At 43.2% G+C, this 26,045-nt stretch overlaps 1 protein-coding gene across 1 annotated transcript in view; it reads left to right on the forward strand.

The window, feature by feature from the left end:
* Positions 1 to 26,045, forward strand: part of IQGAP1 (IQ motif containing GTPase activating protein 1) — a 446,185-nt gene that overhangs the window by 372,971 nt on the left and 47,169 nt on the right. Inside the window, exons 30-32 of the mRNA XM_086958211.1 lie at positions 4,238 to 4,370; positions 4,586 to 4,688; positions 9,710 to 9,845. Coding sequence (XP_086814337.1) covers positions 4,238 to 4,370; positions 4,586 to 4,688; positions 9,710 to 9,845 — 372 coding nt within the window. The remainder of the gene's footprint in view (positions 1 to 4,237; positions 4,371 to 4,585; positions 4,689 to 9,709; positions 9,846 to 26,045) is intronic.

The raw sequence follows: 26,045 nt of genomic DNA on the forward strand, positions 1-26,045 counted from the left end.
AACCTTTTGAACCTATTCATAAGGCTTCGTTGCAGCACCTGTCCTGGAAGGCGGCGTTCCTCGTGGCCATTACATCGGCCCGCAGGGTGAGTGAAATTCAGGCGTTGTGTTGTAATGAACCTTATACTGTATTTCATGCTGCTAAGGTTGTTATGCGTACTCACCCTAAATTTCTTCCCAAGGTTATTTCTGACTTTCATGTCAACCAGACTATAACTTTACCTACGTTCTTTCAGAACCCTTCATCCCCAGCGGAGAGGTCTCTCCATTCTCTGGATGTTAGGAGGGTGTTGAAATTTTATCTGGATAAAACCAAAGATATCCGTAGGTCTGACCAGTTGTTTATCAATTATGGATCGGTCAGGACAGGTCTTGCGACCTCTAAGCAGTCCATCTCTAGGTGGATTGTGTCCTGCATACAATTGTGTTATCAGAAAGCTAATAAGACCTTAGGAGGTAAGCCTAAGGCTCATTCCACCAGGGGCAAAGCTGCCACGACGGCTCTGCTCCGTAACGTGCCGATTGCTGAAATCTGCAAGGCAGCCACTTGGAAGTCGGTTCATACCTTTGCTAAGCATTACTGCCTGGACACTGACGCCATGGCAGACGCTCAGGTTGGACAGGCTTCGCTGCGGAATTTGTTCGCACAATAGTGGCATTATGTATTTACTCTCCACCGCCGCTTTGTTGTGGGGATGGGCTTGCCATTCTATTCACTAGATTATGACTATACACAGAGATCCCCTACTACAGAAGGAGTAGTTTCTGTCCTGTAACTCCAGTTCTGTAGTAGGGGTATCTCTGTTATAGTCATAAGCGCCCTCCCTCCTCCCCGGTGGAGAATTCTTCATGTAAACAATGCTGCAGGTCTGGCGTTTTATACGCCTTCAAAAAGAACTGAAAGTAAGTTGGACCTGCTATGCATTCTGGGATACTGGGAGAAGTCTGGAAAGTTCTCTTAAAGGCACAGTATCCTATTTAAGCCACATAATGGCAGCCTATGGGGCTTGTCTGTCCCTACCTTCCTCTCTATCATTCCTGAGTCTTTGACTGGGGGAGGCAGGTTTCTCTATGGTAGAAACTAGCAGGCTGGGCTGTGTGTGGTGATTTTTGGTGGAATTTCTAGTTGAAGTACTGGACAGTGTAGCCTGTGGATATAGGCTGCATTATTTGTCTTTAAATTCTCTCTTAAGTGTCTTGCAGTTTCTGCATTATTTTGACAACTTAAGAGATTATTTTTGATTGCCGGGGTCCACGCACATGAGCGGGACTATTCACTAGATTATGACTATAACAGAGATACCCCTACTACAGAACTGGAGTTACAGGACAGAAACTACTCCTTGTGTAGTCGAGCAGCCTTAAGCTTATCAGAGGTAAGTGTTAGGCATTTGTTGCACACACAGAGTCACTCAATAAGGAAATCCGACACCAATTTCGAAAAGTAACATAGATTTTTATATTAGTTTAGACCCCAAGATCTAGGAGTCTACGTAAGTACTTTGCAGGTTAGTCATTTTCAGAAATACAGCTGTCAGGTTTGAGACCTGCGCCTCGAACGCAGTAATGTTATCCTATGGGCGAAGCACACACTGAAGTCTATGAAGAAAACATGTAACAGAAAAAGGCTGCAAGTGGGGATTTCGAGATAAGTCAGTCGGAACCCACAGGGGGACTCGATTCGTGAGGGTCTCTGGGGCAAGGTTGCACCATTAGGTAGGCTCAGCCTTAGGCTGTGGGGCTAAGGTGCAGAGATGCATTGTCCGGCAGACCATGAACCCAGCAGACCATGATCTGTGTAATGGCACCTTATCGGAATAAGTTGAAGTTTGCAACCTACTCAATCAGTATTCATAAGGTAGCTCAGATTGTGGCCCATTCCAAATGGTGATTTTGCAAACTGGCCTATTGGGACATAGGTCTAGTCTCAAAATCTAATTGGATTAGCAAAAGGTTAGCGCATAATTTGCCACCACCTTTTGTGAATCCAGTCTTAACACACTTGGCCACTCATTCTGTTAAGTGATCCCAGGCAACTAGAAATAGGTGAGTCTGTGAAGATCTGTAGCAGAGGGGTTTGTACATGGATGCCACAAAGTGTGCCAAACCTTAATGTGCTGATAGCGAAATTTGTGTCTTTCTCTAAATGTATGTTCAATATCTTCCTTGTGTCTGTGCTAGTTCCCTATGAGTGTATGAAAACAGAAAACGTTTTCTAGTCTCACAACTCATGTGTCCTTGCATTGTTTGTCACCATTGATGAAAGGTGCATACCACCCTCAACTTCCAATCATTCTCTTACATCCATTCTCTGATTCTGTTCCCAGGTTAGTCTCTTCTGCTAAGAGAACTGGTTGTTTTGAATAACATTTTACCTCTCTCCATGCTTCTGTCTGTCTCTTTTGTGTCTCTATCAGTCTCTGTGGATGGAGTACCAAGGCATCCCTTTGGGTAAATAGGTGCCATTGGCTGAGTTGCAGACCTTGGAAACTTGAAATCCGTGCTCTCTTCTGGATTCCTCAATTCCAAAACGGATTCTGGGCAAATCTCAAATTGTAAACACGTGTAATCTAAACATGTCAGTTTTGTTGGTCAGTACTGTCCGTGTTTCATCACCTCATGATTTTTCCAAGCGTCCAAATGTAACTGGTCTTCGCTGTTAGGTTATGTCATGTTATGTTACAGAAACTTCTAAAGTGCACAATTACCCAAAGGTGTCTTGGCGCTGAGTTGGGGTGTTTACAGTGTTGAGGAAACGAAGGCGGCTAGGCATTAAAAGGCTACGTTTTAACAAGTTAAAGCTCAGTAACGTGGGAGCTGCTTTGATATTCATGGGTAGGTTGTACCAAAGCGCTGCTCGATGTCTACAACAACCATGTTTGAGAGGCTCTTGTTACAATACAAATCCTTGCAGTGAAGCACTTAAGTGCTCATTTGACCTAGGTCATTGCTACAAATACCTCAGTTAACTAGATGCTATTTTGTGAATGTTTCCGATTTCAAGGACATTTTGTATGGAATAGAACCAGATCACTGCATTAGATTGCACAGCGTTAGCTACTTGGTTGTGACGCAAGGAATCCAAGGCTTGCTTTGTAAATAGAGTGCTATCCCACGGATTGTAACATATATGAAGCTCTTTCCGAAATACTCACGCTAGAACTGTCATCCGAGAGCTAAGGGCTATCCATTTAGCTGAAAGTGCTTCAGTAATATCTGCCTCAAATGTTTATGCTGGGACTACCTAATTGAGCACAAATATGCCACATTACAGGTGAAGTGGGATATTTGTGTTCAATTAAATAGTCAAAAACTCTTAGCCCCTCTGGCATGCGAAGTCATCTTATATAAACTCTCCTCTAGCCTACATTCTATATCTTCATTCATGAAACATGAGTTATTAAATAGGGTTTTTAATGAGAATCGCTTTGTAATGGAACATAGTGCTGTTCTTCCAGTGTGATTCGTCTTATGGGTTTATGTCCTCTGAAGTTATTTGCTGAAATATGATTGTGACTTGTTTGCTTTCAGTATGTCATCTATAGTGTTTTCTTCTGGCACTCCATAAGTATCCAGTGTTTTGCAAAAAGCACAAAACCAGCCCTTACACTGATTATTGAAGGCTGCAAAGTCTCAATGTATGTTCTCTAGCTGATTTTTGAAACACCTGACAGATCTAAGTGAGAGAGAAGGCACAGCGAAAGAGAGAGTTTTACTTTTTATGGTGTGCTTTAGACAAGGCAGCTGATGATCTGACTCGAAGCACAGCAGGAGTAACATGGGTCTACAGCATTGAATGAGGGGAGGCGAGCGAAAAAAAGCATTTCAGTACACTATACGGCATCCTTTGTCCTACCGACCTGTAATGCATACTAGCAAAAAAGCAGCAGAAATCAGGTCCACACTGCATAAGAGTAGATCAGGGTAGGGACAAATGGAGTGCCAAACACAGTTTGCACAAATATTACCCTTTAGTCATGTTGAGGTAGTCCGCCTGGCAATTTGAGCTCCCAACTGACAGAGCATGGGGGCATCACTTTGCTGGCATGATCTAATGTCAGTCATGGCACTCATACACATGTCTGCCAGAATGTTTATCAATCACTTTTACATGCGGTACAACATTGTGCCATTTCTCGTTTTAGCACTCCCTCTATGACTCCCTATTTAACTTATGAAGAATTATTCAAATGCACAGTTGATTGTCATTAAGTACAAATATCCTTTTTTTCCACAGGCGCTTTTTTCTGGCAGCTTGTGACGTTCCAGAACCTGAAGATAAGTTTAATGTGGATGAATATTCAGACTTAGTTACACTCACCAAACCAATCATCTACATTTCTATTGGAGAAATCGTCAACACGCACACAGTGAGTACCCTCCTAAATGCTTGTCTTATCTGAGAGCCTGATCTAGCCTTGTCGGCTGGTTGCCATTGTGAAAGTACCTGACAGCTTGTACAATGTACACTCGCCTGAGTGTTCGGATGTAACACATCTTCGTAGACTTGCCGCTCGCTGCATTGTATCCTAGCTTCATTGAAGTTAATGCGAGCATTGTCTGAACGATGCTAATTTTGTTCCAGCTCCTCTTAGATCATCAGGATGCTATTGCACCAGAACACAATGATCCAATCCACGAGCTTCTGGATGACCTGGGGGAAGTGCCTACGATAGAGGCCCTCATAGGTGAGTTGTTCTCTACCCTCGTGACTGCTGAAAAGTAGAAAAATGCTCGTTCCCTGGAGGTGATACTTTTCACCATTCTGTAATTTAGATTTCATGTCCTGAAAACATCTGCTTGGCTTTCATTCCTCTTTGTTGTGTTACCGATTTAACATAGCGAACTGTAGTAGCTATATTGTTTCTAGGCACTTCTCGCAGATATTTCAAGGTATAGACACATTTATTTATTTATTTATTTAGAAAGTTTTATATAGCGCGAACAAGATCTTCGCAGATATCAGAGCGCTTTACAAAGAGTAGTACATGAGGGAGCATAGTCAGACAGATCAATCAATAGGTTCCCTGAGAAACTTCAGTAACAACCCATTCTCTGCATAATCAACCTAACCAAATAACGAGAGAAAGCTTGAACCACCGAACAGCATTAATTATATTATGCTGTGTAATAAACATAATCACATTTTGTCTAAGTTTAAAGTATCTAGTATATATTGCCAATTATATAGTATAAGCCTAGCTGTGATGCAACAAAGCACAGTACTTGTGTGGTCTTGGAGACAGGGGTTGTTTTTATGTTATGTTATGTTATGTTATACTGGGTTTTATATAGCGCACAGCTACTCAAAGAGTGTCCCGGCGCTTTGATTTGCACACCGATCTCATAACATAACAAGAAAAAAACAGATAAAAGACAAAAAAAAAAACAACAGAGCCCAGGAAAAAACTAAGAAGTAAAAAGCCAGGTTTTGAGCCCCTTCCTAAAAGCCAACAAGTTTGAAGTGCTGCGCAGGGCCACTGGCAGCTTATTCCACAACTGGGGCGCCAGCAGTCTAAAAGAGCGGCCTCCAATGCGTGCCCTCTTAACACGAGGCACTGCAGCAAGAAACAAGGATTCTGACCTCAGCGGCCTGGCTGCATGGTAGAAGGTCAGCCTTTTTTGGAGGTATTTCGCTCCGGAGGCGTGCAGAGCTTTATGTGCCAGAGTCAAGGTCTTAAAAATTATCCGCTTCCGGGCAGGAAGCCAGTGCAGTGCCTCCAGGAGGCCCGAGGCTCTAGCACGGCGAGATAGTCCAAAGATGGCCCGTGCTGCCGAATTCTGGACCACCTGTAACCGTTGAAGCAGATATTCTGGCAGGCCGAGATAGAGAATGTTAGAATAGTCAATTCTCGAGCCAATTATCGCCTGCACTGTGATCTTCCTGTGTTCCTCCGATAACAAAGGGAGAAACTTACGCAGCATCCGGAGCAGGCCAAAGCAGGTGCCCGTGAGGCCAATTATCTGTGAGCGCAGTGTGAGGCCGTTGTCAATCTTAATCCCGAGGTTTTTTGCCACCTGGGACGAACTTGCTGGTGGAAACATGTTCTCTGGCCACCACACTTTCCAGTCCGGATCCGAACTGCACCCGAAAAAGAGGACCTCAGATTTATCCGAGTTGCACTTGAGGCTGTTATGTTGGAACCATTGAAATACAGCCTCAAGGCAACCCTGGATCCTACCTCCATCGAAATCCGCACCCCTCTCACAGGTGAAGAGGAGCTGGGTGTCATCGGCGTAGGAAACGATCTGAGCCCGAAAGACTCCGCCAGAGCCGCCAGAGGAGTCATGAAGATGTTAAATAGAGTTGGGCTCAATACTGAGCCCTGAGGAACTCCGACACCCAATGGCGACATCTCGGCGGGGCAAGCAGAGGCCCAGACCGTTTGTCGACGGCCTGCCAGGAACGAACGGAACCACTGGAGCACCGTCCCCCTGAGACCAATCTCTGAGAGTCTTGCAAGTAGACCCTCATGGGGGACGGTGTCGAAGGCCGCCGACAGATCTAACATCATCAGCATTGCCCTGCCACCCGAATCCAGCACCTCCTTAATCGCCTCCGAAACTTCCAGGAGAGCTGTTTCGGTGCTAAGATTGGTGCGGAAACCCGATTGAGTGGGGTGCAGTAGGTCATGGTACTCCAGGTAATCGGCAAGCACCTTGTGCACATGCTTTTCAATGATCTTCGCGAAAGCAGGCAGGAGCGAGATAGGCCTGTAATTCGCCATCACCTCCGCATCCAAACCGGGCTTTTTGAGCAGGGGGATAATCATCGCCTGCTTCCAAGACTGGGGAACCACACCCTGTGAAAGAGAACAGTTCAGCAGGGGGTTCACATATGGGTTAATGATAACTGCCATTTTTGCCAAAAACTTGGCGGGGCAGGCATCCCGGGGAGAACCTGATTTAAGACAAGCCATCAGATCAAATGAAGCGGTCATAGAGAGAGGAGGAAAGACTGCCAAGGCCACACCTGCACTGGGCAAGGTAACAGCGGCATTCTCCGCCCGGCAGGGCGCCTCAGGCTCCTGCACAGGGAAAGAGTCCTAGATCGATTGGATCTTAGAGGTAAAAAAAGTCCGCGATCGCCCTGACCCAAGGCGCAGGAGGGGGAGTCTGAGTCGACGCAGCGCATGACGTCGTAAACTCCCACACAATGGCAAAGAGCTCCTTACAGGAATTGGAGGCAGCTTCGATTTTTCTCGCGAAATAAGCCTTCTTCTCAGAAAGGATATCACGATGATAAGCTTTCGCCAAGGACCTGTAAGCAAGTTTCGCTGTCTGGTCGTATTTCACGCGCCATGCTCTTTCCGCTACCTTGCATTGTCGACGTGAAGCCGCCAACGCTTCCGTAAACCATGGGGCGGATGCACCTTTGTCAAGTTTGCGAGGAGGTCTCACAGGAGCAAGATCATTTAGCCTCTCTAAGAGCCAGGCCTGCAGCCGCTCACCATCCTCATCTAGATCCCCAGTCAGAGTGCAGGGATGGTCCGCACAAGACTGTGCCGGTAGTTCCGGAGTGACCCGGTGGAGTGCCCTGAATCCCTGGGAAGCTTGCCGGGGGGCACCGGAAGGCTTCCTGACTTCAAAAAGAAAAAATTTAACCAGCCTGTGATCAGACCAAAGCACCTGGATAGGAGCAAGCATCTCTATAGGGGTCGTAGAGAAAGTCAGGTCCAGGGTGTGTCCCTTCTCATGGGTCGGCCCAACGTGATAGGGCACCAGGCCCAGAGGGGCTGTGACATCCAGCATTTTAATCGCGTCGGCATCCATTTCAACGTCCATGTGGACATTAAAGTCCCCGGCGACTATACAATGCTCTGACGTAAGTAACAGAGATGAGGTTACCGACTGGAACTCTTCGAAGAAAGAGCCTGTGGGCCCTGGAGGTCGATAAACGAGGAGACCTTTCACAGATTGGTGTGGTGATAGAACAATAGAAAAGGCGAGGGATTCGCAATCCTTAATCACGTCAGAGGGAATGATGGTGCAGGTGGCACTTTTGTTTACTATCAATGCCACCCCACCTCCACGCCCCTTCAGTCTATCCTGCCTGAAGATGTTATAATCAGGCGGGATAGCTGTGGCAATATCTGGGTTGGATGACTCGCCGAGCCACGTCTCGGTGAGCATCAGAAACAATGGTTTTTCTGACTCCAACAGGTCAAAGATATCCAGAGCATGCCGGCCGAGAGATCTAGTATTAAGCAGTAAGCCCAGATGTTTGACGCTGACTGCCGCCTTCTGTGGTGCACAGGCCAGATGTTTCTGCGGGCGCCAGCCACACTCAGGGCAGCGACTCTTACCCTTGTGGCGCGCAGGGAATACCGTACGGCAGGAGCCATTAGTCTGTTGCCAAGAGCGAAGCTCCGAACCCGAGTAATGGAGCATGATGCACACATATACAAACAAAGTGCAAACAAAAAGCCCAGTCCTGTCCGTCGCCTCGGAGGCCTCCGGGACGCTGACGGGCGCAGACGGGCAGGACTCTGGCACGACTCCGGCACAGAGAAGGCACGACCGCTGCGCGATACCGCTGCGCTCCCAAGGAAGCTTTAAGTAGGCGTCCCTCTGGCTGTACAGAGCGCTAGAGCGCTCGCAGCTGGCGTCCCCTACGCCTCGGCACCACTCCAATATGGCGCCCAAAGTTCCCTCCACCACCGGTGAACCAAATCCGCCAAACCAGCGGTGCGGGAGCCAATTAATATGCAAGTAAGGGGCCCGCGTTAAAAGCAAGGGCTAACAAACACAAACTAAACAAAATATCCAAAAGGTAGCGTTAAAATAGGCAGCGCGGTGACCAGCGCGATATGGTGTGCAAAATGGAATCAACAGACCCATCGTTCTTTATCAGAGAGTTTTGCATATTTCAGTACTCCTCTTCACATTATATAATGCCATTGCATGTATTTACAATTTGCAACATAAGTATATTACGTGATTTTCCCAGAATTACATGATTGTTGAAGACCTGCTGAAGGCAAGTGTTTACAGAGCAGCTGCAGATCACAGAAGCAAATGTAATAGCTACAACAGAATGCAATTATTAATGGGTGCATAATAGCCTCCGATTCTGAGTTTCAACCACCGGAATGAAGAGTTAAATGCAGTTTACCTGATCTGGAAGTGCACTACTACATTTTTTTTAACTGCTACTAATCGTAGATAGATGTTACCATGTCTGGCACTTACCCGAGTTCACAGACAAAACCGGGTTCGCTGCTATTTGTAATCAGGGCCTAAGTATGCAGATTCCTAGATCAGCAACTGAGGCACATTTCTTCCTGATAGACTAAACTTGAAGCATATTTTGAACCCTGCTATCAGAATTTGTGAATCAGGCAAAAGGAGTTGCATTCAATCGTGATACATACCTGGTGATGAACTACGTATTGTTTTGCAAATAATCAGGGCTGGAAAGGCATCGATTTTTAAACAGGTATGTATAGTTGTAGTTCATACCTATGTACAAAGCAGTAGCACTAATTTGATAACGGAAATGAAAAACCAAATTGCCAGAAAAATTTAATATTGCTAGCTATTATCTATGAAACTTAAAATAATTCTCTGATCTATCGCTGTACTGCATTTTTTTGCCTCTTTACAATCTGATATGTCACGCATGCACTAATTCTACAGGTAATCTGTTCACAGTTTGCATTGTGTGCTTTTAAAATCTCACTTTTGATACTTCATTTTCCTCCTCTAGGGGAAGGACCAGGAAATACAAGTGATACAAGCAAGGAGATGTTAGCAAAGACTGAGGTTTCTCTCACCCTGACCAATAAATTTGATGTATTGGGTGACGAGAATGCCGAAAAGGATGCTAGAACAATATTGTTAAAGTAAGTCTTTCAGTCCAACTAGTATTTTACCATCAGTTTATTTTTGCACATTTTCTAAAACATGCCAAGGCTTATTTGATTTACTACTGCTTTACATATATTATGATTTTGTTTGTACATTTTGAGGTCAGTGTAATAGTTCCTGTTCCCTTGTACGTTTCTTAGTCCCTACAATAGAAAGTTTTTTTATTTGGTAGATTTTGCCTACACAGAATGCCATTTTTAAGAGTGTGAAAAATAAAGTACCATTGCCCACTCTGGGTTTCAGCATACGATATGGATGGCCATATCCTAATGCATCAATAATTGATTGCTGTCTTGTGCTCCAGCTTATTTTCTCATTGCTTTTAGGATAATTGCTTTTCTGTGATCTAGTTCTTTATGTATATTTTTGTACCAGAGAGCGAATTTTCATATTCAGAAATAAAAAATGGCTATGAAGGCAATCATAAGTAATTATGTTCTGCCCATTAGTACCTTATGTCCCTGTGGACACAGTTTTAGCTTGTTTTTATTTAAGGGGAATTCCCATGTAAAAGAAAAAATAATGCAACCTACATGCCTCCGATTTTCACCACCTGGGGATTTCCATCACATTTTTAAACTCCTTCTGGAGAAGATACCCGTGGTGCGCTGTGGAGTTGATCCACTGCAGCCATCCACCAACTTCTCAAGTCATTTTTGAGTGCCCTACAGAGTCCTTTGGTACCCCACATTCCCTTTTAGTCGTTGGACAGCAGAGGTTGTCATGGCATAAGTAGACAATGGGAATTCCAACATTATTATTTGGACAATTATAGCACGATCTGTGTCGGTTAATTATAGCACCATTCTTCTCCTTCATGGTGGAAATCCCAGATGTGCTTGACATTCATCCAACCCACTATGAAACCAAGGTGAATCTTTAGAGCCCTTGCTGCCTTTTAATGGTTCTGTTTTCTTAAACATTGGTGATGACGTGGTTTAATCCTTGCTCAGCCCGCCGATAAGTCTGCCTGTAGTGAGGTGCCAAATGTCTGCTCCTGGATTTTCTGACCAGCACTAACCCTTGAAAGACTGGTGGTTCTGGCCTCCATCAGGATGGTCAACCTTAATGTATTATTCCCCACAGCCCCGCTAGACAGGAAGTCAAAGCGCTTGGATGCCTTCGGTAAACGCTTGGTGTTGAAGACCATGAATATGTTGTATCTTTTAGGGTGCTATAAGCAAGCATTGTGCAATATGGCCAATGAAATCTTGGCAGCCATTCCAGAATTTAGGAATGCATTCACAGAAACAATCTGTCTGAATGCTGCTTAGCACGTATTGATAGTCAGTGTGGACAACATTGATTGTGGGGTCGTGCTCTGGGCACTAGTGCTGTGATCCAACAACAAATATGAATGCATGCTACAGACTTTTGTGTATGTACAAGCATCCCTTATGAATATACCTTTTATTGGCTCCATGTGTTTTTTGTCTGGATAATTCTGCTCTGGGGTGCTTTAAGGAAAGCTGGGTCACAGTTCTTTTGTTGGACTTGTCACCAGTTCCATCAACAATACTGTAAATTTAAAAGGTTCTATTGAAGCCTTGATATTGGCAAAGACATCCTTTGCAACTTATCAGTACATATTAAAGCATACATGAGCATTGGCGTGTTCATAAAATACTTGCATTAAGGCATACAATTAGATTATTCTGCCTTCACAGGTTGAAACACAACAAATTGTTGCTCTGAAAAATATCTTGATACTAAACGAAGATCAGCCTTAATAGGCAACATCTGATTAGAAGCCTTCCGTAGTGCTTTGCAGCAGACACAGCTTCGACACGTAAAAGAGTGTGAGGGAACAGTATCATGTGAGGATGCAGTTGAGAGTCCAGGTTTGAAATAAAAAATGAACTGAACACTAGGCATGTTGTGGCACAATTTTAAGATGTGTTTTGGCCCACAAACATGACCCAGTCCTTCATCACACTCGTCTACCTTGAGTCAAGATAGGAATGAAAGTAAAATTATATTTGAGGAGGTTCCATTACTCAATAGATTCCTTTATCACATTCATACTTTTTATGCAACAATTTCCTGATTGACAGTGACCGTCATTTCTACCACGTTATTTTTTTATCATGCCGGGAGGAAGTTTTGCTCCGTCTTGCCCGCCCTGCACTATCAGATTGCTGGCATTATTTCCTCAACACAAGGGCCCTTGAAAGCAGTTACCTTTGGCGATTCACTGCACCTTAACCAGACTCTTTATTGCGGATCATTTCCACTCGGGGGTAATGAAATATACCTTCTGAGTTAGTATTTATTTATTTCACACTAGGGTGAGCACCAATTTCTGTCATCCCACCATATTAGACCCAGTCATACTAATCCTATACAGGATTCTGGCGCCATTCAGATATACCTACATCGTAAGATCCTGATGAGACCCTCGTACCCAGAAATAGGGTCGAAATGTTGTTGATAGTAATAAGTAGCAAACAAAAGGCTCTGCCATTATGACCAATGGACTTTTATCAATTCATAAGTTGTTTGGTACAAGCACTTTTGTTTCCCCGCCTATTTGTTGATAAACATCGTTTGTGGTAGTAAACAAATGTGATGGTCAGTAATGTTTGGTTAATATTGCATTGATTGATTGATTGATACCAAGGAGTACCATTGTTTTGCAAAATCTTAAACACACTAATGCCACCGAACCATACAGACTACCTTCTGTCCAGTTGCAACACAGGGCACCACTCCATATTTTCCATCTGTGCCACCACATGATAGACCTAAGAGAAGAAGAGGATCTGGGCCAACCTTGTGACGTTCTGAAATGCACAGAACAAATACTTAGTGGAGTCATACGATAAATGACTTCTAGAGAAATATCTCTTAAGGGCACTGGCTCCAGATGAAACTTCTACATATCATGCAGTAATCCAGTATGATGTGTTAAACACGGCCATCGAACACAGGGAGCATTTGTTTCTCATGGAAACATTGTTTAAGACAGAGAGAACATGGTTTGATAAAGACAGTCTTAAAGAACTCAGCAGAAATTGTTCAACATCTAGTAAGACGCCTTGTATTACACTTCAAGCCTAAATATGAAGCTGTAACACAGACTCTGCTTTTAAAATAGGTAGTTTTCCATATGATTATGTGTTGCTCTACACTGCTGCAACAGGATCCTTCAACCACGGTGCCACTGAAGAGCCTCCTCCAGACGAAGAAAGCAAACACATTGAGACAGCGGGGAAGCGGGTGTCAGTGTACTGTACAACCTTGTGGCGTATTGCGAGCTCCTTGGCACTCCTCAGGTATTATGACAGTTTCCAGTAGGAGAAAATGGAAGAACTCCTCTAACAAATCCGAGAAAAACATCAAAAGAGAAGAGAGGAAATTGTTGGTGAGGGAAAAATAATTTTAGACGCAGTTATACAATGCTCTTTTTATTCAGCAGGTATGGCATCCTGCCATATTACCTTGCTATGTATTTCCTTATTTTGTCCTTGGGAACAGTTCTACCCATTAGATTTACCATTCAATATGTTAATTATTTGACGTATATGCTGATGAAACTCTAGAAAAGATTAGGAAGAGCATTCACCCTGGTAGGTGAATGATCACATTTTGGCAACTGCATTCATTTTTAACATCACCAAAAACTCAATAAAGAACCCATTCCATTAGACAGGCCTACCAAGATACTTCACCCTTTTAGCAACAATTCATCCCGGTAGACTGGCATACAAGGTACTCAATACTTTTAGTAAACTACTCATAACCAGTCCTATTAGAGAGAAGGTTTTGACGAAACACTAACAACTGAAGCAGAGGCTTAAATTCATGAGGAGCTTCCACGGCATCCAATTAGTGATTCTTTGCCCATTCCCCTGATCTTAAAAAACCCTTTGAGGAGGGTTGAGGCATTAGAGGCATGTGTGGGGGACAATAAAATGAGACAAATGGGTGTTGTAAATATTGCAGCATGGCTACACCATTGTGTTCATGGATATACCCACAAACATACTCCCACAAAAGCAAAACATCCGCAGAAACATGTGCCATTATTGCTGAGAGAAATTCACTCCTTGTTAAGCAAGAGAGGAATTGGAAACATTGATTTAAATCAGAGGGGTCAGATATTTAAATGCATTTGCTTCTTATACCGAAAAAAGATTGCACACTGTGACCCATATTGGATCTGTAGGTCCTGCAAACCCTTTGTTTCAAGCTGATAATGTTCTAGGAAATGATCCTACTTTTTCCAAGAAGGTGAATTCCCGGTGGCATTCTACTTGAAGTAAACCTACCTCTGTATCCATACTATGTGGTACAGAAAAGAAATACGGGTGTGTTAAAAAGACAATTACTCCATAGATGTAGGTTTGTAGTCTTTAATCAGGAACAGCATCAACATCCAGTCAGTACCAAGGCTGAGACAAACTTCTCTGCCTGAGGCTTACATTCTAAAATGACCTCACGTAGAATGACATCAGATAATTCCTTAAAGCAAGCAAACATCAAATTATAACACATCCCCTTCCCAATAAACCGAAGAACGACACAGCAAAGAAACTTAGAAAATGAAAAGAATGAGAAAAGGAAGAAGAGAGTGAGAATAAATACAGTAAAGACCGTATAACTAGGGCTTAGGGAAAACCAGATTAAGACATAATATAATCTTTAAATTTGGAAGGTAAACAACGTTGCCTTCCAGAGGATTGGTAGGAACTAAGATCTGAAGAAGTTAAATCAGCACCAGAAGTTCCAGCATATTGGCCATTAGAGAACGACTCAACATCATCAACATCATTGTAAGAAGAGTTTTGAAAACTAGAATTTTTCTCCAAACATTTGACTAATCTGGACATGCTCCAAACACAGCCATTGCTAACTTTTATAACATTTTTCTTGATGGAGACAATAGTGAAAGGACCCATGAAGGTACTTTTCCCTTTGATCATATATCTGGGATTTTTTATGAGAACCTTATCTCCAACATTCCACTTCCTCCCCTTCACACACATTTTGGAATCATATCTCGTCTTGTACAAACGCTGATATCTTAACAATTTGTCTCTCTTAGTATCAGCTGATAAAGCCTCTCCATCCATTATTGGCATCCAAACAGGATTCAGCTTTGAGATCGCCTTCCTACCTCTCAAAGCCTCAAAAGGAGATGTCAAGGTAACTGCATTGGGTGTTGTCCTATGTGCCCACAAAGTATCTCTCAAGATCTCTTTAAGAGAAACCTTCGTGAGTAAAGCACGCTGAAGGCAGGATTTTACTAAACGATTCATTCTCTCCGCTAGGCCATTGGCCTGAGGAGAATATAATGCAGTCTTTTGATGAATCACACCATGACTCATTAGAAAATCTTTCATTTCAGTTGAAACAAATTGCACCCCATTATCTGTCACAAGACATTTAGGTAAACCTTCAAAAGCGAACACACTCTTGAGAAATTCAATGACAACTTTAGCACTCACGGAAGAAGTACACTTAGTCACCACCCATTTGGACGTGTAATCCACCAACAAAATAACAAAACGCTCACTTGGTGGTAAAAGATCAAATGGTCCCATAATATCCAGTCCTAACTTAGTCCAGACCATCTCAGGGATTTTTACTGGTGACAGAGGCGCACGATTAGTTGCATAAGATTTGTCATTAGATGCACACAGCATACAATCTTCGACAACATTCTCAATCATATGGTTCATGGTAGGCCACCAGTATCTCTCTCTCACTCTAGCTTTGGTGAGACTCCTCCCAAGATGACCCTCGTGGGCAGTGTTTATAATTTTGTCTCTAAATTCAACTGGGGGAATAACTCTTAAACCCCTCAGCAAATTATCCCCCACAAAAGAAATTTCATCTTTAACAGACCAATAAGTTCTCATCTCTTGATCCAAGGATTTGTAGTCAGGCCAACCTTGGCTTATCCAGATTTTGAGTTCAGACAAAACTTTATCTTTAGTTAAGCCTTCCTTCCACTCATCTTGTGTCAGTGCATTTTCAGCCACCCAAAATACACAATCCTCTTTAACATCATCAATGTTTTCTTCAAGTGGCAAACGCGACAAACAATCGGCAGACTTGTTATTTGACCCAGGAATATATTGCACAATAAAGTTATACTCTTGCAATCCCTCGCTCCAACGCTTAATCCTAGGTGTTAGGTGTTCACTGTGCCTACAAGAAAAAATTTGAACAAGGGGTCTATGGTCAGTCCTCACTAAGAATGGAATTCCCCACAGATAAAACTTAAAGTGCTGAACCGCCCAAAACACACTAAGAGCATCTCTCTCAATGCAGGAATAGTTTACTTCTGCTTGTTTGAGTGCCCTGGAAGCGAAAGCAACAGTCCTTTGTTCACCATTTACAGCTTGAGAGAGCACTGCTCCCAAACCCCTGAGACTAGCATCAGTTGTTAAAATAGTTTTTTTATTCACATCAAAATGTCCCAGAGTGGGCATTTTCCCAATCTCTTCCTTGATTTTGTCAAAAGCTTCTTGGCAATCTTCTGTCCATACAAAATGTACACCTTTTTTAAGCAATAACCTAATGGGTTGAGACACACTAGCAAAACCCTGAACAAACTTAGCATAAAATTCTGCTAATCCTAGAAATGACCTCACCTGGTCTTTATCACTCGGTACCGGGGCTTTCTCAACAGACTCTGCAAGTTCCAACTTTGGTTGTATCCCTGCACCAGAAATTACATGGCCAAGATATGTGACAGTCTCCACACCAATCTCTCTCTTTACAGTTAGTCCCTTCTCCTTCAATCTTCCTAAAACCTCACACAATGTCCTGTTATGTTCAATCTCTCCTTTCCCATAAATTAGAATGTCATCTTGAAAAAACATGATGTTACCAATTCCCTCTAAGACCTTCTTCATGACCCTCTGAAAACATGCCGCAGCGGATGCTAACCCAAAAGGCATCCTTTTGAAACAGTATGCACCCAAAGGTGTCACAAATGACGTAAGATGTCGCGATTCCTTGTGCAGAACAATTTGATGATTAGCGGACGATAAGTCCAAAACACTGAATACACGTGCACCTTTAAGAGTACTAAGTGACTCTGAAATATTAGGTAACGGTTGCCTGTCAACCCAAATCCATTGATTTAACCCCCTCAAATCCACAAACATCCTAATCTTGGCCCCCCCCATCCTTAGGGGCCAAAACAATGGGGGCCAACCATTCTGAAGCTTCTATCTCCTCAATCACATCCAATTTTAGTAATCTCTCTAACTCCTGTTTCAAAGGGTCCATCATCATGTTTGGAACCTTCCTCACTTTGTAAACACAAGGTATGGCTTTGTTTTTTAGAATGATCTTTTGCTCAAATCCTTTGAGACATCCTAAATTTTCTGAAAAAACCTCAGGAAATTTTCTGAAATACACACCATTGAGATTGCCGGTAATATTGCCATTACTATCATAATCAACTAGCATAACTTGATCCTTTGGGTCCTTTGCAGAAGGATTGAGTGTGATCCCTAAATCACGCTGATGTCTCCAACCCAATAAGTGGTCACCCCTCATAGCCACATAAACCTTACCAAGTGTCTTCCTGTCCTTGAATTTAATACAGGCTTCTATGTAACCAAGAACATTAATTCTGCCCTTGGCATAACCGACTGGATTTATGTCAGGTGGAATCAAAGTTTCATTTAAGCCAACAACCTCACCCCATTCTTTGTTACCTATCATGGTATATGGAGACCCTGAGTCAGCCAAGACAACAAACTTGAAACTGTTGACCATGATATCACATTCTGGCATAGTAATTTTATCAGCATCTATCATACCATCTTCTTCCCTGATGCTAGATATAACCATACGTACTGCCTCAGTATTCTTCTTATCTGAAGTTTTTGTTGACTTACAGACTCGAGCATAATGTCCCTTGATGCCACATTTCATGCATACAGCATCTTTTGCGTAACATTGTGGATAACTTGAAAAATGTGTCAAACTCCCACATCTCATGCACTTAGGTTTAAGTGAATCTTTACTACCTTTTTCATCACTATTTGCTTGAGGTTTGACAAAACTGCGCGTCATGTCCTTATCATATTTTTTAAATTTATCATTAGCCACAACTTTACTTACACTCACACGTTGTTCAGGAGAATGCTCATCATGAACAACATGTATCTCACTTTCTAACTCTTTCTTTTCTTCATGTCCTCTCTTTATCTCTTTCACCCAGGATGAAGTGTTTCCATTCCCTCAACAATCTTAATAGCTTGATCAAGAGAAGGGTTTTTGGATAAAAGTTTCTCCTGCACACGAGAGCTATTAGTGCAACGCACTAATTGATCTCTGACAAGAGAGTCGGATAATTCCTCAAATTCACATGTACGTGCTAAGGTTTTCAGAGAGGCTACATAACCTTTGACACGTTCGGTTGAACCTTGCGTTCTCGTGAAAAACCTATGTCGCTCTAAAACAATATTTATACGAGGACCAAAATAAGTTTGTAATATCATCATTGACATTTCATACACGTCACAAGGTTCACCTTCCCCATTACCAATTGTAAGTAAGTCCATACTATCGTATATGTTGCGTCCTTCAACACCCAAATTATGTAAGAGGATAGCTTGTTTTCTGACAGCAGAAAACTTTTCACCCCCAATAGCTAAAATATAAGAATCAAAAAGATTTCTCCATCTTTTCCAAGGTAGTATTGGATCACCTTTTTCTGAAAGGAAAGGAGGCGGTTGGGACATAGAAGTGGAGCTAGCCATAATGATAATAATAAATAGCGTGTAGTTAAAAGCGTGTAGTTAGGACTCCAAGTATTAACTCTTTGTATTGTTAAATTTTGAAGAAAAAAACAAAGTCTGTAGACTTGGTGTACAGTATCTGTAATCCAGGTAAGTCTGTTATATCTGTAATCCAAGTAAGTCTGTTGTATCTGTAATCCAGGTAAGTCTGTTATATCTGTATGTTTGTTGGGCTTGGTGCAGTCATGGGCTTGATAAGTCTGTTATTCCGGAAAACGAGTAAAACAAAAAAAAAACAAAAAAAATATATAGTTATGTAAAACAAATGGAAATAAAGGTCTTTAAATACCGGTGAAGTGTTAGCAATAGTAGTTAGCAGATCTGCGATGGCAGTGATACGATCTGCGATGACAGCCAATGATGTGAAGAAAAATGATGCCGGCCGGTTAGGAACTGCCGAAGACTGTCTTGTATAGCCTTCAATAAGGTTCTGGTAAACACAAGATGGCGCTTACGCTGAAGCTCAGGGTCACGTTGCGTCAGGGTCAATCAAAGCGTGATGACGCTTACAGCCTCTGCATTCTCCTCACGGCATTCAGGAAACGTTCCAGTTAGAACGAACGTGCACAACAATGCCTGACTCACGGGGCCTCTCGAGAGTGGAGCTTTCGCCGGAGTCAAAAGATGCACAGTCAGTTGCAGGCATAACACGGAGGAGAAACAGAAAAAAGTAAAATATTACCTTAAAATGCTGAACACGACGTTAAAGCAAAGAGGTTGAACGAAGGCTGTGGTAGGAAAGTCAGTCTGAGATTCAGAACTCGTCAGTAATTCCTTCTGAGTAAAACGAGTAAAAGTCCAAGTAAAATCCGATTCAAAAATAGCAGGGGAATTGATGCTGTAGTCCACTTGTCCCCAATCAAGTTAGATAGTTTCCCTCGTCGCCATTGTTAAAAAGACAATTACTCCATAGATGTAGGTTTGTAGTCTTTAATCAGGAACAGCATCAACATCCAGTCAGTACCAAGGCTGAGACAAACTGCTCTGCCTGAAGCTTACATTCTAAAATGACCTCACGTAGAATGACATCAGATAATTCCTTAAAGCAAGCAAACATCAAATTATAACAGGGTGCATACACATTGCTTTTGTCTAGGCTGGCTCAGGAAATTTGGCAATGGGCATTTGCTTGTTGGAAACCTACGACTTATCGGATCTCAGTAAAATGGATCAGAAGAATGGAAGTTAAACACTCAGATCATCAAACAGTACTTCCAAGTTTGGGGACCCAAAACAATTGACTTGTTTGCAACATACCAGAATGAAAAATGCCAAAGGTCGCCTGCATGTACTCTGAGCCCAGGCAATCCTCTGTCAATCAGTTTATTAGGAATATTTTCTCTTTGCTGTCACTTATTTCTTATAAAGTGTGGAAAATGAGCCAAGCAAAAATTACAATAATTCTTCTTGCCCAAACGTGGGCATATCAACCCTGGTGCTGTTTGCTGCTTTGAGATACCCATCCACACAAAAGGCTTTCTCTATGTCCAGACCTGCTCAGTGTGCATCAACTATAGTGATTGCATCCCAACCTCAAGTCGCTTAATCAGGCGTATGAGGTCCTGGAATTTGAATACTTGAAGCTACCAGACGAAGCAATGCAAATCCTAAAAGAAGCTAGAAGACCAACTACTCATGCATGCAATGATTTAAAATGGAAACAATTTGCCATTTAATGCAACAATTCCACATATTGCTAGTGCAGGTATTTTTCAGGCACTAGGGTCATGATTTGAATGGAGCAGCAGGTGCAGTGACACAGGAGCCAAAGGGTCTAGGAAACCCACTGAACACCGATTATTGCTATATTTTACTACTACCCCAAACTAGGAACCAGCTCTGGCCACTATCTCCCCACTCCCTATTGACCGTCTTTGGGAAACTTTCACCACAGATGAAGGCTTAAAACAACTGGTCAACAAAACCATGAAGTCCCTGTCCGTGATCAAGGACAACACAGCTTTGACAAGAACAACTGAAGAACTGCGATTCCATAATCTTATTTTCACACTCAGTCAATGAGAGCTTTTTGAAATATCGCCTATGCATAAAATTGTAAATTGATACTTGTATAGCGCACTACTCACCGCAAGGGTCTCAAGGCGCTTGTACGAATACCGCTGTGGAACCCGTCCTGGCTTTCCCTGTGAGGCGTCCACTCCTGGGCACCCCCAGGGTGGAGGCCAGGCATCCTTAGTGTTGTGGGGGCCGTTGTGGAGATTAAGCAAGCTATTGCCCAGAGTTGCAGAATGGGACTCTATGATTAGAATAGGCACGAAGGCGAGAATTATCAGGTCCGTGGAATTTTGAGCCCAAGACCCGCCGAGGCGGGGAATTGAACCCTGGTCCCGGGCTAGACCTCTGCATCAGGGTCTGCCGCTCTAACCATTGAGCCACACTTCTCCACACTGCATACTTCAATATCTATTACATCAACTGCCTTGGAAGCGAAACCCAGACCTGACCAGTTGTTGCTTATGTGACGATGTCGAAGATCTGCTGAACCTAATATGATCCTGTAAGAAGTTAGTGGTTGCACGCAGATTACTGCTAAAAACATGGTTTAACCAAAGTGGAATCGGCACACGTAGGCAGGCTGTGCTGGCCAGCTTCGCTCCAGGAGATTTGCAGCAGAATCTGGCCTCATGAGGTTTCTTAAAAAGGTTGAAGGGACACTTGCGGCAGTCTACATGGTCTTGCACCATATATCCCTTTTCCTGAAAGGTTTTATGGACTGTCCTGCTTCAAGCGCAACATGCAAACAATCGATCTATATAACAAATTGTGCGCACTGCAATAAGCAGCAATTGAGCCGGAGGAGGGTATTTGAAATTTGATTTATAGGTATGGTAACTGCAAAGGCAGCATTGGGGAATCCCCTACTTGCTCTGTCTGTGCAGAGTTCTTCTTGTATGCACTTTATGAATCGATGTGATACTCGCCTGGGTCGCACTTAAATATTTTATATATATGGCTGGCACTTTTGATAGATAAGCATTGGGCTTGCTTATTATGCACTTTATGCATTGACATGCTCTTTGCCCCCATGTTCGCATCCTTTCAATTCTACCGTAACTGTGGATGGCAAATTTACAACAGACCTATGATGTTATTGTCACTGAATCTGTTATTTAAATACCGTTAAAGTTCAGATTTGTAAAGGTTTGCCACTTTGCACTTTAAGATTTATAATGCACTTTGATTTCGCGCCGGTAGTTTTTATCCATACCAGTCGATTTCAAACTTGTAATTGATGCATTGTTCTTATTTTATAGAATTTTTAATTATTTTTTATAATGTTTTAAAGTTACAATGGTTTTAATTAATCAAGCAATACTAAGAAACATACTTACTAATTTACACTGAACACAGATTATTGCTATATTTTACTACTAAACAAGCAGTCACAAGTGCTGTTACCTGGCAGGCACTTGGGTCCTGATTTGAGTAGAACAGCAGGTGCAGTGGCACAGAGGCCAAAAGGTCAAGGAAACCTACTGAACACCAAATATTGGTATATTTTACTGCTAAACAATCAGTCACAAGTGCAGTTAACTTGCAGGCGCTAGGGCTGTGATTTGAATGGTGCAGCAGGTGCAGTGACTCGGGGCCAAAAGCTCTAGGAAACCCACTGAACGCCGATGATTGCTATATTTTACTACTAAACAAGCAGTCTGGTGCTTTTACCTCCCAAGCACTTGGGTCATGATTTGAATAGTGTAGCAGGTGCAGTGGCACAGGGGTCTGAAGGTCAAGATATCCCACTGAACAATGATTATTGTTATATTTTGCTACTAAACAAGCTGTCTCAAGTGCAGTTACGTTGCAGGCACTAGGTTTATGATTTGATTGGTGCAGGGGCACAGGGTCCAACAGCTTTAGGAAACCCACTGAACATGATGATTGCTATATATTATTACTAAACAAGCAGTCACAAGTGCAATTACCTTGCAGGCACCAGGGTGATGATGTGAATGGTGCAGTGACACAGGGACCAAAAGGTCTAGGATACCTGCTGAATACCGATTATTGCTATATGTTACTACTACCCCTAATTTGGAACCAGCTGTGGCCACTGTCTCCCCTCTCCCTAGCGACCGTCTGCCTTCCAAGTGGTCCGAGTGGTGCAGTGCGAGCACCTCCTCCTCCGCCACGCTTTCTGACCTTTCCTCTCTCCCCATCACGGGTTGCCTCCCTTGCAGGCTTCTGCTTCTCCTCACTGTAACACCTTAAAAGGGTACCAATCACATTTTTTTCACAGTACGGGCAGCTTTTATTAAAAGCACATAAAGGTTCTATAAAGTATTTCAGCTCTTTACAACAACACCAGTTATATTGCACAAAGACTCTTGTTTATGGGGAGATTACATGATTTGGCCAGAATCACAGGCTGTTGAGCCGATGCTGAGACTTGAACTCGCTCCCCATAGTCAGCAGCTCTTTCCGTTATTTCATATCTTCATTGTAATCATCTGCACCATGTACAAAAAATATTGACCGAGGTGAAACCTATTGTTTTTGCGAATGCTTGTTCTTTATTATCATATATACAGTACGATCTTTAAATACATACCTTCAGGATGTGTGCTGTACGAAAACTTCTCCAACATTTGATTTCATAAAAATGTTGCCCACGTAGAATAGCAACGCAGGCTATCCAAAGGGTGCAAATAACTGACTTAACTCTTTTCACTATTGGCATTGTCGGTGTGGGTGGAAGCATGAACGTTTTAAAATTCATGTTTGAAAACTATTCCATCAAACAAATACTTGCACTGATGTGGTCTGATGTACTAATACTACTTCTACGAAGCTGAAAAAGTTCTGCATGTAAATAAGATACATTTTAGGAATTTTTGAAGAAACCTTTACATATTTTACTCATTTGTTGCAAAATGTCTTTAAAAATAAAGGTGGCCCAAAAGATGACTTTGGAGGACACCATAGTTAATTGCTTTCTTTCCTTGGTTAGATCTATTTGCCACCGAATAGAACGTGCAATGACAGTCGTTTCTGCGCGTTGGAATTTTCAAGGCGGCACTCGCTAGGCGCGCTTTTCGTTGCGAGTGGAGTAGCAGTCTCCTGTATGATTTTCCACCGTACCACTTCTACCCAGAGTGCTGAAGAAGATCAAGCGTGACCGGGCCCAAGTCATTCTTGTAGCCCCGGACTTGGTACTTCGAGCCTGGTACCCTGAGCTCTTGAGCATGGCCATAGATCCTCTGATTAGACTGCCTCTTTGGGAGGATCTTCTGTCACAACAGCAGTGGACGGTCCTCCACCCGAACCTGTCCAGCCTCCACTTCCTTGTGTGGATTTTGAGTGGTGACAGCTGGCAGATTTCGACCTTCCTCTTGAAGTCTGTAATGTAACCTTGGCAGCTAGGCGTCCCTCCACTAAAACGGTATGCGCTTGTAGATGGAGCAAAGGTAGTGGATCCCCTTTCTGCCCCTCTTTCAGAAGTTTTCCTCTTCATTCTTTCTTTGGCTCAGCAGGGCTCTGCTCTGGGCACTCTTAAAGGCTTTCTTTCGACCATTTCTGCCTTTCTTTGCCTTCCTGATCAGCCTTCTCTTTACAAGTCCCCTACTGTTAACCGATTTCTGAAGGGCATTACTCATCTCTTCCCTCCTTCTCTTTTCGTAATGCCCCAGTAGGACTTGAACCTTGTTCTCACTTATCTTAGGTGTGCTCCCTTTGAGCCACTACATAATTTACTCTTCGACACCTTACTTTGAAAACTGCTTTTTTGCTTGCCATCACCTCTGCTTGCAGGGTGAGTGAGCTTCAGGCCTTATCTTCAAAGCTTTCTTTTCTTTCTGTCCATCCGGACAAAGTTGTCCTCCGTACTTGGCCTTCTTATCTGCCCAAAGTGGTTACCTCTTTCCACACAGGTCAGACCATCACATTGCCTACCTTCTTTCCGGCTCTGCATCCCTCCAAAGAAGAGGAGAAACTTCTCCATCAGTATCCAAAACATGCGCTGTCTTTCTACCTTGACCGCACTAAAAGAATTCCGGATGGACGATCAACTCTACGTGGGTGCAAAGAAGTGTCGGGCAGTGCACAAACATATCATCTCTCAATGGGTTGTCCTATGCATTAAGAGCTGCTATTCTTTAACTAAAAATGAACCTCCAGTAGGACTGCACGCCCACTCTATCAGAGCGACGGTGGCCACTACTGCTTTGGGATGTGGAGTTTTCATACTTGACATCTGCCAGGCTACCACGTGGGCAACCTTGCACACTTTTACACGGCATTACTGCCTGGAGAGCCAAGTCGGGAGAGATGGCTTTTTCAGTCATTCTGTTCTCCAGGACTTTCTGGTGTGAACTTGGTTCGCAGATCCATGTCCGGGGTTGGTTGGTATTACTGGGGTATCTATTATAAGGTAAGGAATCTAGTACTAATAGTCTCTTTTAGATGAACAAGTTACTTACCTTCGGTAACAATATATCTGTAAGAGACATACATTAGTTACAGATTCCTTACCACCCCACCCATACTCCCCGTTCTGCGAACCGACTTCTATGGATAGAGACTCCCTTCCAAGGCCCAGTTTTGTGCACCAGTAGTCAGTGACTTGTATGGCTCTGCGCTTCTAGTGTGGAAAGTCATTTCAGAACTGACGTTGGCGCGCAGGGGCGGCGTCGAAGTAGATGCAGCGACGTCATCCTGCCGACGACGAACGCAGAGTCGACCAACAGCACCTACTTAGGCGTAAGGGTACTGCTACGAAAAAATGTCTCTGTCCAGTCTGACGCCTGGGGGTAATTCTAAGGTAAGGAATCTATAACTAATATTATGTCTCTTAAAGATATATTGGTAGGTTATGTAAGTAACTTGTTAGTCGGGGAATATTGCAGGATATCCTGCCCAGTTTTGCAGAAATCACCTCAGTTCAGTGGGTTCTAGATGTTATAGCAGAAGGATACTGCCTAGAACTTACACAAACACTACCAAACAACCCCCGGCACACACCCCTGCCCCACAGAGTAAGACTCTCCTCAGAATATCAGTGTCTGCTCCAAAAGGAGATGCATGCACTACTCAGCAAAGGGGCTGTAGAACCTGTACCGTTCCCACACTATGGCAAAATGTTGTACTTCCTGATCCCCAATCCTCGATCTCCGGCCCCTCAACAAGTACATCCTATCACAGCACTTCCACATGACGATGCTCCAGGATGTCATTCCTCTTCTACAGCAAGGTGACTTTATGACCACCCTCGAGCAGAAGGATGCCTACTTCCACAAACTGAAACACTGTGAGAACTCCTATGGTTTGTAGTAAGTGGTCAGCATTATCATTTCAAAGGGCCACTCTTTTGAGTGACCACAGCTCCTAGGGTGTTTTTAAAGTGTCTTGCAGTAGTAGCTGCTCACCTCAGAAGTAGCCATGTGAATG

This window comes from Lissotriton vulgaris, chromosome 2_1, assembly GCF_964263255.1.
Source record: "Lissotriton vulgaris chromosome 2_1, aLisVul1.2, whole genome shotgun sequence".
In the NCBI taxonomy this organism is placed as follows: domain Eukaryota; kingdom Metazoa; phylum Chordata; class Amphibia; order Caudata; family Salamandridae; genus Lissotriton; species Lissotriton vulgaris.